This window comes from Haliotis rufescens, unplaced genomic scaffold (genome assembly GCF_023055435.1).
Source record: "Haliotis rufescens isolate VD_foot unplaced genomic scaffold, xgHalRufe1.0.p SCAF_6, whole genome shotgun sequence".
Classification (NCBI taxonomy): domain Eukaryota; kingdom Metazoa; phylum Mollusca; class Gastropoda; order Lepetellida; family Haliotidae; genus Haliotis; species Haliotis rufescens.
Genome location: NW_025964334.1, coordinates 20,075,025 through 20,090,411, shown reverse-complemented (window position 1 = coordinate 20,090,411; position 15,387 = coordinate 20,075,025). Strand labels below are relative to the sequence as shown.

Below are 15,387 nucleotides of genomic sequence, written 5' to 3'. Positions count from 1 at the left end.
TTCCTTTTATGTCGTGCAGTTCCAGCCTTTGGTGTCTACATTTCGCATTTTTTTGGGTACAAGCGAGCATGCTCTTTCTCATCTTCCCGAGGCAAGAGAGTTAACTGACTTTCAAAGTCCAGTTTCCACCCTTGCCGAACTTGGCTGGAATTACTGGGCGCCACCATCGTAGCGCCACCAGTGGCTATTACCAGTTATGTCCCTTCTACGCCTCTCCTGTGGACCAATCAGATTCCACCTCTCGTATCACTTGCGTATGCTTCACACAAAATGGTGGCGCCCGGTCAGGACAATCTGATCAATAATCAAGATCTATATAGTGATAAAACGGGTCTTACATCGCGAAATGCATCAAATCACGTAAGCACCTTCATTAAAAACATGAAAAATTTGGAAAATATCTGCTAACAACGAGTTGGCGGTGCACATGCTTTGCAAATCCTGCAATTGACTGACATCTGCACGACAGATTACGAAGCGGATTTCGATTTCGGTGCGCGATTTTGATTGGACTATGCATAGACCAGTCAAAAAGTAACTCCATAATACCAGCCTAGTTCGGCAAGGGTGGAAACTGGACTTTTTTAGTCAGTTAACTCTCTTGCCTCGGGAAGATGGCTCTTTCTATGAAGATTTCAAAGAGCGCCAATCGACTTTGCTCAAAGGTTGTTAATGCAATTCCCTATTTTGACTTGTACCAAAGTTTATATGCCTTTGACCGGTGAAGATCCGGGGTAGAATGGGTCTTGAGCAACCCATGCTTGCCGTAAAAGGCGACTATGCATGTCATAATAGGCGACTGGCGGGATCGGATGGTCAGGCTCGTTGATTTGGTTGATGCATGTCATCGATCCCAATTACTTGGATCGATGCTCATGATACAATGACTGGATTGTCTGGTCCAGACTCGATTATTTACAGACCGCCGTCATATAGCTGGAAATTTGCTGAGTTAAACAACAGACCAACCAAACAATCATATGCATTTTTGGATGATGGAAGAACGTAGTGTATGCATAACTGTGACGGATTGACGATGGGTTGTCTCATATGAGCTAAAGAAATTAGGTGAGTGAGTAAGTACGCAGCTTTTAGCAATATTCCAGTAATATCTTGGTAGGGGACAATAGAAATGGGCTTCACACTTTGTACCCATGTGGGGAATCGAACCCAGGTCTTCGGCGTGACGACCGCCTCCGTGGTCTAATGGTAGAGCGTCCGACCGGAGAGCGGAAGGTCCAGGGTTCGATCCCCGGCCGCGTCATACCAAAAGACGTTAAAAATGGTACTTGTTGTTACCCTGTCTGGCGCTTGGCATTAAGTGGCTAAAACAAGGACTGGTCGGCTCGGAGTCAGTATACTGTGTCTGAGTGGGATATTCCTGTTAAACTGCGGCATGGTATCTCAGTGAGCTAGCACTATAAATCGGCATCAGTCCGGCCTAGTACAAGCAGCCACACACATACATACACGTGCATGCACGTCGCTATATAAGTGCAATAATCTTGGACGCGACGTTAAACCCCATTTCACCTCACCTCTTCGGCGTGACGAGCGAACGATTTAACCACACCGCCAAAAGAATTTATAAAAAAAACCTACGTCTTGACAAATGACACAGAGCGTCAGGATAATCCGTGCAGTCGATGACAATAGTAGGACTGAAAAGGCTTTCTAAATATGAATACAATACAATAATATTTGGACACAAGCTGCATGACTGTATACTTACTTTGTGTTGAACAAAATTATAAATATATTATACATGATATTTAATTCTGAGTAATATTTGGCAAACTTTTGAAAATATTTTGTACAAGTGCCTTGTCCGATCATATGTGTTTTGAATACGACCATTGACAGAATGACACTCCATCGTGTTTGTATCTATGGGTAACGTCCTTTCGTCAAATCCAAAGATAGAATGACACTTCATCGTTGTTGTATCAAGGGGTACCGCCTTCTTCTAAATTCCTAGATCCGCCCGTGAACGTCATGGGGAAGTAGCAAGAATGAAGAAGTAACCGAGCCATGCCATCAAGTGCAGTGATCCAGCTTGAATACAATAACCACCAGATGTTCCTGAAAGTATAAGCAATTAAATGACACGGACGCCATCAATTGCTTACATACACGATCTACATCAATTAATACACCAGTGATATACACAAATGTTTAAAAGTATTATACACCAATATCATTCACCAATAGTTTACACCAATGTTATACACAGTGTCATGCACAAATAGTATACACCGGTGTTATACACAATGTTATACACGGTGTTATACACCAATGTTATACACCAGTGTTATACACTGGTGTTATACACAGATAGTTTACACCTATGTCATACACCAGTGTTTTACACCAATGTTAAAAAGTGTTATAAACCAATGTTATACACCAATGTCACTCACCAATAGCTTACACCAATGATGTACACCAGTGTAAAACGCCAATATTATACACAGTGTTATACACCAATGTTATACACCAGTGTTATACACCAATGTTATACACCAGTGTTTTACACAGATGAAACTGGAATAAAAATGATTGGGAAAAAAGAAGTGTTATACACAAATAGTTTACACCTATGTTATACAACGGTGTTTTACACCAACGTTAAAAAGTTTTATCAACAAATTTTATATACCAATGTTACTCACTAATAGCTTACACTAATGCTGTACACCAGTGTAAAACACCAATATTATACACAGTGTTATACACCAATGTCATGCCCAAAAGTATACACAAATATCATACACCAGTGTTATGCAAGAAAACATTACACCAAAGTTACAGACCGATAGTATATACCTTTCTAATGTATACACCAATTGTCTATGTTAAGACCAATTATATACACCGGTGATATACATGGAGTGGTCATGGTGGTCAAATTTATTTATCTGCTGGACAAGTCACGGTTGCATCCCGTCATATATTTACGGGGTCATAAACAATTAATAATCGAGATTACAATACATAGCAGACATGACCTAGACTTTTTATGGGTTGATTTTAAACATCGATTGTCGACTGTCCAGACTGCCACCGTTTGCTGTGCAGAGTTGCTTCCATTAGGCGTGCCAAAAACCTACGATCGTGGGTTCGAATACCAGATTCAGTTTGATTGTATCTTTCTAGGCTTCAGCATCATACCAACGCTCGTTAATTGCACCAAAAATGTACGAGGCAAAAACCTTCATCACGTTCTTCCACATTATTGCTCACACGCTGTGATATAACTGAAATATTGCTCAGAGCAATGTGTTAGGTTGTTGTTTAACGCCGCACTTAGCAATATTCCAGCTATATGACGGCGGTCTGTAAATAATCGAGTCCGGATCAGATAATCCAGTAATTGATACCATGAGCATCGATCCAAGCAATAAGGATACGATTACATGCATTAAACCAAGTCAGAGAGCATGACCACCCGATTCCATGGGTCGTCTTGTACGACAAGCATTGGTTGCTGAAGACCTATTCTAACCCAGATCTTCATGGGTATAGAGCAATTTTAACTAACTCCCTCACTCACTAACTATTGTGTCAGTACCTGAAACAGATCAGATTCATTTGGGTGTAAAAAGGCTAAATAGCGGTGATAATATAGATGACTGAAAATAGATCACGGAAAATCAGTGATGACTCGAGGTGTTCGCGAAAATGGAAAGTATGTCCTCGCCTACCGTTAGCACCCGCCACTAACAAAACTTAGATATAGTTATTTTTTTGTTGCCTACGCCGGACAGCAAGACAAGTAGTTAATTGCAGCTATTTACATCATCACTAACTCTCTATAATGATATTTGTCCATGCTGTGTGTGACTAGAAAGTTCATTTCATCTGATCCGTGCAATAGTCAACACAATTATTTGAGGTCAATCAAACAGATGCACTTAGGGAGAAAGGTGGCCCTTTAAATAATTTCTGGAACTGTCAACAACTCGGACAAGGCTATATTGAGATTTCAGTAACATCGAAACATTAGGCATGAGATTTACAGAATTCACTGACACTAATCTTCCTCCCTCTGTCATTTCCCTGGGGATTGTTGGTTGGTCTAATCAGGTTTATACGGTGTAGTCATGAGTAAAGTTTTTATGTTACGTGTTCAGGTCATTTTCCTGGGCTCAATGACAACAGGACAACAATAGTCCAAAGTTGTCTTTGGCATTGCTCACCTATCTCACCTATAGGGTAATGCTAACATTTGTTTTTTCATGTATATATTATGTATTAAACTTGTTGTATTCCAAATATGTTCATCAATGTGGACCATTGTTGCTGATATGCTTCAAATAAATAATATCACTCCAAAAGGTTTTTAACTAAATTGTAGTAACCTTGAACTACTATGGTGCCTCTTCATACATATTGTTTTATTTATCTAATTTATATGTGATGGGTGTGACGTGAATTTTTTTCATACGATCACCATGTAATGAATTTGCATCATGATATGTGAGGTAAAGCGTGGGATAACCTGAAATGCATTTATTACTTTGTTTTTAAGGGACTTTCATCACAACTACACGTTGTACTGTATGGTGTGTAACCATGTCTGTTTGCAAATGTACGTTTTATACCGAAGTCAGGTCTTTTATCATAATTAAGGGTGGAATGAATCGTCTATATAAATAAGCGAATAGTTTTCGATTAAAGAGCACACGTTCTGCTCTATACCCAATATTCCAGCGTCGAAAAGTCTGATACCCTAAACTCTCCGCAATAATATTTAATGCTTTTGATGTGAGTATGTGCGTAAGTATGATTTTACGCCGCACTTAGCAATATTCCAGCTATAAGACGGCTGTCTGTGAGTGAGTATGGTTTTACGCCGCTTTTAGCAATATGCCAGCAATATCACGGCGGGGGACACCAGAAATGGGCTTCACACATTGTAGCCATGTTGGGAATCTAACCCGGGTCATCGGCGTGACGAGCGAACGCTTTAAATACTAGGCTACCCGACCTCCCCACGGCTGTCTGTGAATAATCGAGTCTGGGTCAGATAATCCAGTGATTGATATAATGAGCATCGGTCCAAGCAATTAGGATACGATTACATGCATTAAACCATGTCAGAGAGCATGACCACACCATCCCGTTAGTCGTCTTGTACGACAAGCATTGGTTGCTGAAGACTTATTCTGACCCAGATCTTCACGGGTATAGAGCTGTGTTAAACCCACTCCCTCCCTCACTCACTAACTATTGTTTCAGTACCTGGATCAGAAATGGTGAGATTCTTCTGTGCTTTTGGGGCATTCTCAAACTCGTATTGACACGTCCAGGCAATATCATCCATTGTGACAGCGGTAATGCCAACAACAATTTTGTTGGGAGTCGACAGACTTTCCTTGTAAAAATATCCAGGAAAATTTGTCACACATGTGTTATATGTTGGACAGGTAAACACGGTAAGATTCGGGTCCTTTTTTATAGTTATTGTCACTTTTTGAAATGATTCTCCATCTGTTGTACAATTGAGAAGTGTCGTCGTCCCAAGAAGAACAAGTTCATCGGTCTCCAGTCGTAACACTGTTTCTGGAATGTGAATATAAGACGTTAACTCCAGTCTCGATTATCCGCCGAAACAGATCAGATTCATTTGGGTGTAAAAAGGCTAAATAGCGATGATAATATAGATGACTGAAAATAGATCACGGAAAATCAGTGATGACTCGAGGTGTTCGCGAAAATGGAAAGTATGTCCTCGCCTACCGTTAGCACCCGCCACTAACACAACTTAGATATAGTTATTTTTTTGTTGCCTACGCCGGACAGCAAGACAAGTAGTTAATTACAGCTATTTAAAACATCACTAACTCTCTATAATGATATTTTTCCATGCTGTGTGTGACTAGAAAGTTCATTTCATCTGATCCATGCAATAGTCAACACAATTATTTGAGGTCAATCAAACAGATAAACTTAGGGAGAAAGGTGGCCCTTTAATCATTTCTGGAACTGTCAACAACTCGGACAAGGCTATATTGAGATTTCAGTAACATCGAAACATTAGGCATGAGATTTACAGAATTCACTGACACTAATCTTCCTCCCTCTGTCATTTCCCTGGGGATTGTTGGTTGGTCTAATCAGGTTTATACGGTGTAGTCATGAGTAAAGTTTTTATGTTACTTGTTCAGGTCATTTTCCTGGGCTCAATGACAACAGGACAACAATAGTCCAAAGTTGTCTTTGGCATTGCTCACCTATCTCACCTATAGGGTAATGCTAACATTTGTTTTTTCATGTAAATATTATGTATTAAACTTGTTGTATTCCAAATATGTTCATCAATGTGGACCATTGTTGCTGATATGCTTCAAATAAATAATATCACTCCAAAAGGTTTTTAACTAAATTGTAGTAACCTTGAACTACTATGGTGCCTCTTCATACATATTGTTTTATTTATCTAATTTATATGTGATGGGTGTGACGTGAATTTTTTTCATACGATCACCATGTAATGAATTTGCATCATGATATGTGAGGTAAAGCGTGGGATAACCTGAAATGCATTTATTACTTTGTTTTTAAGGGACTTTCATCACAACTACACGTTGTACTGTATGGTGTGTAACCATGTCTGTTTGCAAATGTACGTTTTATACCGAAGTCAGGTCTTTTATCATAATTAAGGGTGAAATGAATCGTCTATATAAATAAGCGAATAGTTTTCGATTAAAGAGCACACGTTCTGCTCTATACCCAATATTCCAGCGTCGAAAAGTCTGATACCCTAAACTCTCCGCAATAGTATTTAATGCTTTTGATGTGAGTATGTGCGTAAGTATGATTTTACGCCGCACTTAGCAATATTCCAGCTATAAGACGGCTGTCTGTGAGTGAGTATGGTTTTACGCCGCTTTTAGCAATATGCCAGCAATATCACGGCGGGGGACACCAGAAATGGGCTTCACACATTGTAGCCATGTTGGGAATCTAACCCGGGTCATCGGCGTGACGAGCGAACGCTTTAAATACTAGGCTACCCGACCTCCCCACGGCTGTCTGTGAATAATCGAGTCTGGGTCAGATAATCCAGTGATTGATATAATGAGCATCGGTCCAAGCAATTAGGATACGATTACATGCATTAAACCATGCCAGAGAGCATGACCACCCTATCCCGTTAGTCGTCTTGTACGACAAGCATTAGTTGCTGAAGACCTATTCTGACCCAGATCTTCACGGGTATAGAGCTGTGTTAAACCCACTCCCTCCCTCACTCACTAACTATTGTTTCAGTACCTGGATCAGAAATGGTGAGATTCTTCTGTGCTTTTGGGGCATTCTCAAACTCGTATTGACACGTCCAGGCAATATCATCCATTGTGACAGCGGTAATGCCAACAACAATTTTGTTGGGAGTCGACAGACTTTCCTTGTAAAAATATCCAGGAAAATTTGTAACACATGTGTTATATGTTGGACAGGTAAACACGGTAAGATTCGGGTCCTTTTTTATAGTTATTGTCACTTTTTGAAATGATTCTCCATCTGTTGTACAATTGAGAAGTGTCGTCGTCCCAAGAAGAACAAGTTCATCGGTCTCCAGTCGTAACACTGTTTCTGGAATGTGAATATAAGACGTTAACTCCAGTCTCGATTATCCGCCGAAACAGATCAGATTCATTTGGGTGTAAAAAGGCTAAATAGCGGTGATAATATAGATGACTGAAAATAGATCACGGCAAAATCAGTGATGACTCGAGGTGTTCGCGAAAATGGAAAGTATGTCCTCGCCTACCGTTAGCACCCGCCACTAACACAACTTAGATATAGTTATGTTTTTGTTGCCTACGCCGGACAGCAAGACAAGTAGTTAATTACAGCTATTTACAACATCACTAACTCTCTATAATGATATTTGTCCATGCTGTGTGTGACTAGAAAGTTCATTTCATCTGATCCATTCAATAGTCAGCACAATTATTTGAGGTCAATCAAACAGATGAACTTAGGGAGAAAGGTGGCCCTTTAATCATTTCTGGAACTGTCAACAACTCGGACAAGGCTATATTGAGATTTCAGTAACATCGAAACATTAGGCGTGAGATTTACAGAATTCACTGACACTAATCTTCCTCCCTCTGTCATTTCCCTGGGGATTGTTGGTTGGTCTAATCAGGTTTATACGGTGTAGTCATGAGTAAAGTTTTTATGTAACGTGTTCAGGTCATTTTCCTGGGCTCAATGACAACAGGACAACAATAGTCCAAAGTTGTCTTTGGCATTGCTCACCTATCTCACCTATAGGGTAATGCTAACATTTGTTTTTTCATGTAAATATTATGTATTAAACTTGTTGTATTCCAAATATGTTCATCAATGTGGACCATTGTTGCTGATATGCTTCAAATAAATAATATCACTCCAAAAGGTTTTTAACTAAATTGTAGTAACCTTGAACTACTATGGTGCCTCTTCATTCATATTGTTTTATTTATCTAATTTATATGTGATGGGTGTGACGTGAATTTTTTTCATACGATCACCATGTAATGAATTTGCATCATGATATGTGAGGTAAAGCGTGGGATAACCTGAAATGCATTTATTACTTTGTTTTTAAGGGACTTTCATCACAACTACACGTCGTACTGCATGGTGTAACCATGTCTGTTTGCAAATGTACGTTTTATACCGAAGTCAGGTCTTTTATCATAATTAAGGGTGAAATGAATCGTCTATATAATTAAGTGAAAAGCACACATTCTGCTCCATACCCTATATTCCAGTGTCGCACAGTCTGATACCCTCAAACCACCGCAACAGTGTTTAAAGCTTTTGGAGTGAGTGAGTGGGTAAGTATGATTTTACGCCGCACTTAGCAATATTCCAGCAATACAACGGCGTGGGACACCAGAACTGGACTTTAAACATTGTACCATGTGGGGAATTGAACCCGGGTCTTGGAGTGATGAGCGAACGGTTTAACCACTAGGCTACCCTACTTCCCCTAATGAGTGCATCCTAGTATGTGTATTATAACACAGGCCTAAGCAGTGAATCGGTACGTACCAGACATGCAGAACCACAACATGAGTATAAAGTATGACTTCATTGTATGCTGATATTGGTGTGTTTTATCTTACTGCTCGTACACTATCTGTGCAACCCTTCTCTATCTGAAATACAAATCATTGTTTATAGTTACAGCTATGCACCCTCTTCTGTTTGTTTGTTGTTTGTTTGTTTGTTTGTTGTTTAACGCCGCACTCAGCAATTTTCCAGCTATATGACTGCGGTCTGTAAATAATCAAGTCTGGACCAGACAATCCAGTGATTGACATCATGAGCATCGATTCACGCAAATGGGATACGATGACATGCATCACCCAAGTCAGCGAGCCTGACCACCCGATCCCATTAGTCACTTTATACAAAGCTACAGTCTGTGAAAATAGTTTTATGTAAACATGAAACATATTTAAACATTAATGAAGTTATGCCCTGCTCTATGGAAGGGGGCATGGGAAATAACTAAAATCTCCCTTGAGCTCTGCATGACGGCTGATGCACGGGGGACAATGGTTCACTCCCAATTGTCAAACATCCCATTTGTCAGACGACCCAAATTATATCAAAATACGAAAATAGAAATCATATCAATACAAAAACCAGAAATTCTGTGAATACCGAACTCGCAATAGATATGTGTATCCTACTCACACACAAAATCGCTAAGGCCTAAGGCAGAACAATAATCAGTAGGGTATCACCACCATGGCTGGTATACGCAAAGTTGAGTACATCGATTGTCAGAGAGGAACCCCACAAGTATTCCTTGATGGGTTCATTTACTCTAAGAATCGAACCAGAGGCCAGACCACACACTGGAAATGTTCCACTGTTGGGGACTTCCTTAAAGATGTCTCGAACCACTGTCACCCACCTAGAGATCAGACTCAGGACTGTCAAGTTTGTCACTACTTTGAGGAATCGGGCCAGGGAAGAAGTAAGGCCAGTGGGCAGAAGACACTTCTTGAAGTCTCGGATGCTGTTGGACATTTGCTGGAGCTGACCTGAAAACAGACATTGTACTGAACTGTGATCAGTGTGTATTGTGTATATAGTGTCTTTTGCAATAATAACTTCTGTTCCACTTAATGAAAGGTAAACAGGTAACTATTGCGTGACTAACCAACCTTGACTTATCCTGGTATAAGCTGTTTGAAGAAGAAGAAGAAGAAGAAAAATGGTTTATTTTTGTCTCACACATGGTCACAAAATACATAACACCCCAAGATTTAACATGACCACCCATTCAGGGTTATGAGAGACATTTAACATATAAACAAATTATAAATTAAATCACATATTTAAAACATATAAGTATTGGGTCACACGAGCAACCTTACACTTAAAATATCAAATATTACCCACGATATAATATCTAAATATAGCCTGCAATACAAGGCTTAAAGACGACCCGCAGTGTAATATTCGGATACAGACCGCTGGAAACAGTGCTTTGTAAAAGTAATAAATTAGTATTATATTATTATGATATATTTACATCCATACGTCGTCGAAACATCAGGGACACTGTTGCAGCTAGGCAATGTTGTATATCCTCGTTTAAGGTAAGGTAAACAAACTGATTATTTTTGGCTTAACTGAGAAAATTATTGTCAGTAAGTTACAACGGATATCTGAGTATAGTCTGCAGTTCATTAGAAAATGAAATTCGTCTTCTACGATTACAATAGTTACATGTTCTTTCCTCTAGAGGAATTGGTGGTCGACTAAATATTCCTAATTCAATTTGAAGAGGTAGAGTGCCACATCTCAATTTAGCAAGATTACTTCTATGTTGTCTGCTTCTGATTAATTTAACGTATGGTTCTGTGCAGGGATTAACTTTAAATTTCCTATAGGTACGAAGCTTATTACCGTTGGCTAGTCCCCGGTCATTCCACAGCTCGTTAAACCACGTAACAGAGTCCATATGGATTAAATGTTCTTAAATGGTCTTAAAATCTTGATTTGACACCTGCATTATATTTGGGATATCGATGCCTAACTTAGCAAAGACTGACCGAACGTTATTTATCCAGGATTTACATCTTCTTTTGGACCACATAGCGATTTTATGAACTATTCTGTCTTGTTCAACGATCGACAACTTCTTACATAACCTAATGACTTCAATTCTCTATAGGGTAAGCGAAGACAGCCAACCCATCTCTCCCCTCACAGCCACTTAGGGGTTTTACAGCTGACGCCAAAGAAAAATGTTTGACAAATGGAATGTCTGACAATGATACACTATCTGTCCCCATTGTCAGTGTAGGTTTGGGTGGTTTAATCAGTGACCACGCTTGAAGTTATGGTCGCATTCAAGATTATACCATACCCCAGTTCACACGCAATCAGACACATTACACTAACTCTTTGTCCGCAAGTCCCCGTTTTGTCTCCTTAAATACAAAGCCACGTGAAGGTAGCAACAAGTACATGGAGGTTATAACGAAAATGTGTTTGGGGAAGGTACATATCCTGTATTAGGAATACATAGTGTTTATTCCTAATGCAGGATATTTACCCTCCCAAATCACAAGTGTGATAACCTCTTTATCAGATAATGTCGTTCTTCAATTCTAGAGAAGCTACTCTAATGCTGTCAAAATTATTATTATTATTATGCCTCAAATTGAGATTGACCAATCAGAGAGTAGAACTACTGACCCCATATGAGCCCGTTGTTACTGACCTAATATGAGACCGTATACCGTCAGTAACTTCCACTTCACATATTTCACTTGAAGGACGTTTTTGGATCAGGTTCGTGACTTAGATAAGATTACATAAAGTTAAAATCATCAACAAGGTTTGGCCTATGAGGTTTGAAGAGCAGTATCCCTTTGACCCTTAACGTCTTAGGTTGTACGTTTTAAGTTTTGACATTATATGTGCGACTGAGATACCAAATAGTGTAAACTTTTCGGCATAATAAATTCGTTATGGTGTCTTTAGGTGTCAGACGTCTCTCCCAATATTTTTCTGCTAACCTAACATGACACCGCATACGGCAACAAAATACACCATAACTAATATTACACACACCGAGCGTTGACAAACATTTACCCAACACGAGGTTCAGTTAATAAGGCGCTTACAAGGAGTCGCCTCAGAATTGTTCACAAACATACTTTGCGTTTCTATACCACGCTTACATAAAGCCACACTGACATGAATAAATTCGACATGGAGTGGAACACCCATGACACACACCTCACCTCATCAATGGATGCCTCGGTGGTGAATTATACCGACCTGCTTGTCTGTGTTCACCATTTATACACACCTTCATGGAGTACCCTGCCAGCGGGGTGGAGACTGCACAACAACTAATAAGAAAGATGAATTCTCAAGGAATAGGACGATATGGTTAGTTAGCTCGGTACAAAGGATGTCACAAGCCCTTTATCGCATATCAAGACAAGACAAGAAGTTTATTGTATGAAAGGCCTCCGGCCACTATACAAATACACACAATGTATACTTACTTTCAACATATATGTGCGTTCTAGGAGACATTAGTATTTACAAGTTCTTGCCGAATATTGAGTGCTTGATGGAGAAATTGAGCTAGACTGTAGATTACACCAGAAGATTGATTAGACATAAGTGATATAAGGGATGTGGTACTTTAGAAGTCCCATGAATTAATATCAAATTTCTGGACGCTTGCCAGACGGGTAAGCCCCGTTAAAGACTCAGGGGGTCTTTATATATCAGCGCTCCATTATTTCCCGGGTAAAGGCAGCAGTTGAACTGAGATCGCTTTGTGGTGTCGTGACTGAGTTGGGTTAAAAATGTTTAACGCCACTTTGAATATTTCAGAGATATCTCGACGTGTCAGCTTCAGGGATGTGAGCAGGTTTTCCAAAAAAAAAGAGGAAAAGTCAAGGGGGATCTGGGGGCATGCCCCCTTAGAAATTTTTAAAACATTTGATTGCATTTTAAGCAATTTCATGCAGTTTGGAGCACGGGTACGGTGCAGACAAACCTAGAAACATAATCGGGGCGAACCGGGATTCGAAACCACAATCATAGGTTTCTGGCGTGCCCAACTCAGCGAATCGCGGCGCCTTAGACGACTGGGCCACCCGTGTCCGCCATAATTGACCTGAACACGATGTCAGCATTATATCACCATACCGCTCAGGTTTGCGAATCCATTAACATATATACTTAATACACTTGAATACCATACCTCTAATATACATACCTTTACAAGACATATCCAGGACAAGCAGAAACGCAAGGGACGAACGAATCATCCGCGCGGTATCCATTGCTCTTTCTGTTTACGCACTTCATACTATGAGGTGTAATTCGGGATGTCTATTTATAACGGGACAAACCGGACACAGTCCACAGTGCTGTGCTGAGAGCACGGTTGTAACAGAGCACAGCTTGTCGGTACAAGGCTTTGTATAAGGGATTGCCTAAAAGTCGGGCCAAGAAAAGTCGGGCCGGGCCGGGCCAGCGGGTAATACTAAAAGTGGATTGCAGAATAATAAAACGAAACGCGCATATCTAGGCAGATCTCAAATGTCCACAAACGTATAGTTTTGCTCATTTAATTGAGTTTGAATAAAAATGCACCTTCAACAATGTAATTAACTGATGATTATGACTACATACCGTGAGTCTCGTAGAAAAGTCAGCGTCTTGACTGTGTGTATTCTTTGATTAGAATGCTTCTCACCGACCTTGGCGTGTAGGGGTGTGATGTCCTGGGCAGGAAACGACAGTGTTTTGACTACTCTTCTTTCATTATTTAACGTGTTGGGCATCCCTAATTAACCTTTACTAATTCGTGTTAAACCAACACAGGATGTTTTCTGGAAGTGGATATTCGCGAATGTCAAAAGACTGACACGACACGTGTTAATAACTGTCCAAGCACTTCTAAAGTTCCTAACATTATTTATATCTAAAGACTAGTATTATATCTAATTATTTACCACTTTATTGTCTCATATTTCAGTAGTTAAAGAAAACACAGAGCTCAAAGTGAAGCCTTTTTCACTCTACATTCTCAACATAGTCTCTATCAGAAGTGTTTCGCTTGTGTTGGGTCCGACTTGGCCCGGGCGGTCATAATCAACTTTAAACGCACAGATGTATCTTCAAATGTGATTAAATCTATAGATTAGTGTTATATCTACCTATACACCAATTTATAATGTCACAGATCGCAGTATTTATAGAAAACAAAGGGCTAAAAGTGAAGCCCTTTTCCCTCTTCATTCTCAACATTGTCTCTATCAGAAGTGTTTGACTTGTGTTGTGTCCGACTTGGCCCGGGCGGTCAAAATCAACTTTAAACACACAGATGTATCTTCAAATGTGCTTAAATCTATAGATTCGTGTTATATCTACCTATACACCAATTTATAATGTCACAGATCGCAGTATTTATAGAAAACAAAGGGCTCAAAGTGAAGCCCTTTTCCCTCTACATTCTCAACATAGTCTCTATCTATGAAGTAATTAGCCATAACACTTTGGCCCGGCCCGGCCCGACTTTTAGGCAATCCCTTTGTATAACAGTGTTTATCCATGTTATAAAGGGACTGTTATCTCAATGTCAATGTGACCTGTGCGTTTTGTTTGTTGGTTGTTTAACGCCGCACAGTCTGCACCAGACAACCCAGCGATTGAAAGCATAAGCATCGATCTACGCAATTTGGATGCGATGCCATACATCAACCAAGTCAGCGAGTCTGACCACCCGGTCCCGTTAGTCGCCTCTAACGACAAGCATAGTTGCGTCTTACTGCAAGCGTTGGTTGCTGAAGACCTATTCTAACCCGGATGTTCAAGGGTCGACCTATGAGTAACCTGTAAAATGACTGTCTAGTGTTGGGAACTGTGTGTTGTACTATGTTGGTCACAAAGACATGAACTGTGTGGATGCTAGACTGAAAGAGAGGTAGAAATGTCTTCAGACTCTTTATTGAATCATACCAAAAGTAATAAACAGTGTAGATACGACACCCAACACATAAATATGAAATTCATAAAACGTAATTATGTAATAAGAACACGCGTATAACGAAGTGACGGATGTAACGAACTCATTTTCTACCCCGGTCATTTGCTGAAAACATGCTGTATATATGCTTACAACGAACTCAGTCGATTGGACAGCAAACATGGAATGACCCGTGATGTGAAGGAGAGACGACGTGCAAGACAACCACATCATCCAGAGATATAATGCTGTCTCAATGCCTATGGTTCGTGTCTCACCATTTATGACGTGAGGTGAGGTGAGTTGAAATGGGGTTTAACGTCGCGTCCAAGATTATTGCACTGTGTTTGTGTGGCTGCTTG

The 15,387-nt window shown here is 40.0% G+C and overlaps 1 protein-coding gene across 6 annotated transcripts; it reads right to left on the bottom strand.

Moving 5' to 3' along the window:
- Positions 1-1,502: 1,502 nt before the first annotated feature.
- Positions 1,503-13,499, bottom strand: LOC124113685. Of its 6 annotated transcripts, none has more exons than XM_046474163.2 (7): positions 13,271-13,496; positions 12,271-12,386; positions 9,929-10,058; positions 9,055-9,161; positions 7,282-7,602; positions 5,245-5,565; positions 1,505-2,082 (listed from the first exon to the last, which is right to left on the bottom strand). In XM_046474163.2, the coding sequence occupies exons 4-7, from the start codon at positions 9,095-9,097 to the stop codon at positions 1,994-1,996; spliced, it is 774 nt and encodes a 257-aa protein (XP_046330119.1). In that variant the 5' UTR covers positions 9,098-9,161; positions 9,929-10,058; positions 12,271-12,386; positions 13,271-13,496; the 3' UTR covers positions 1,505-1,993. The 6 variants fall into 6 exon arrangements, 5 of the variants coding, with proteins under 5 accessions (XP_046330119.1, XP_046330118.1, XP_046330121.1 ...); XM_046474162.2 differs by having other exon boundaries at positions 12,276-12,386; XM_046474165.2 differs by having other exon boundaries at positions 12,313-12,386.
- Between the last annotated feature and the right edge of the window lie 1,888 nt (positions 13,500-15,387).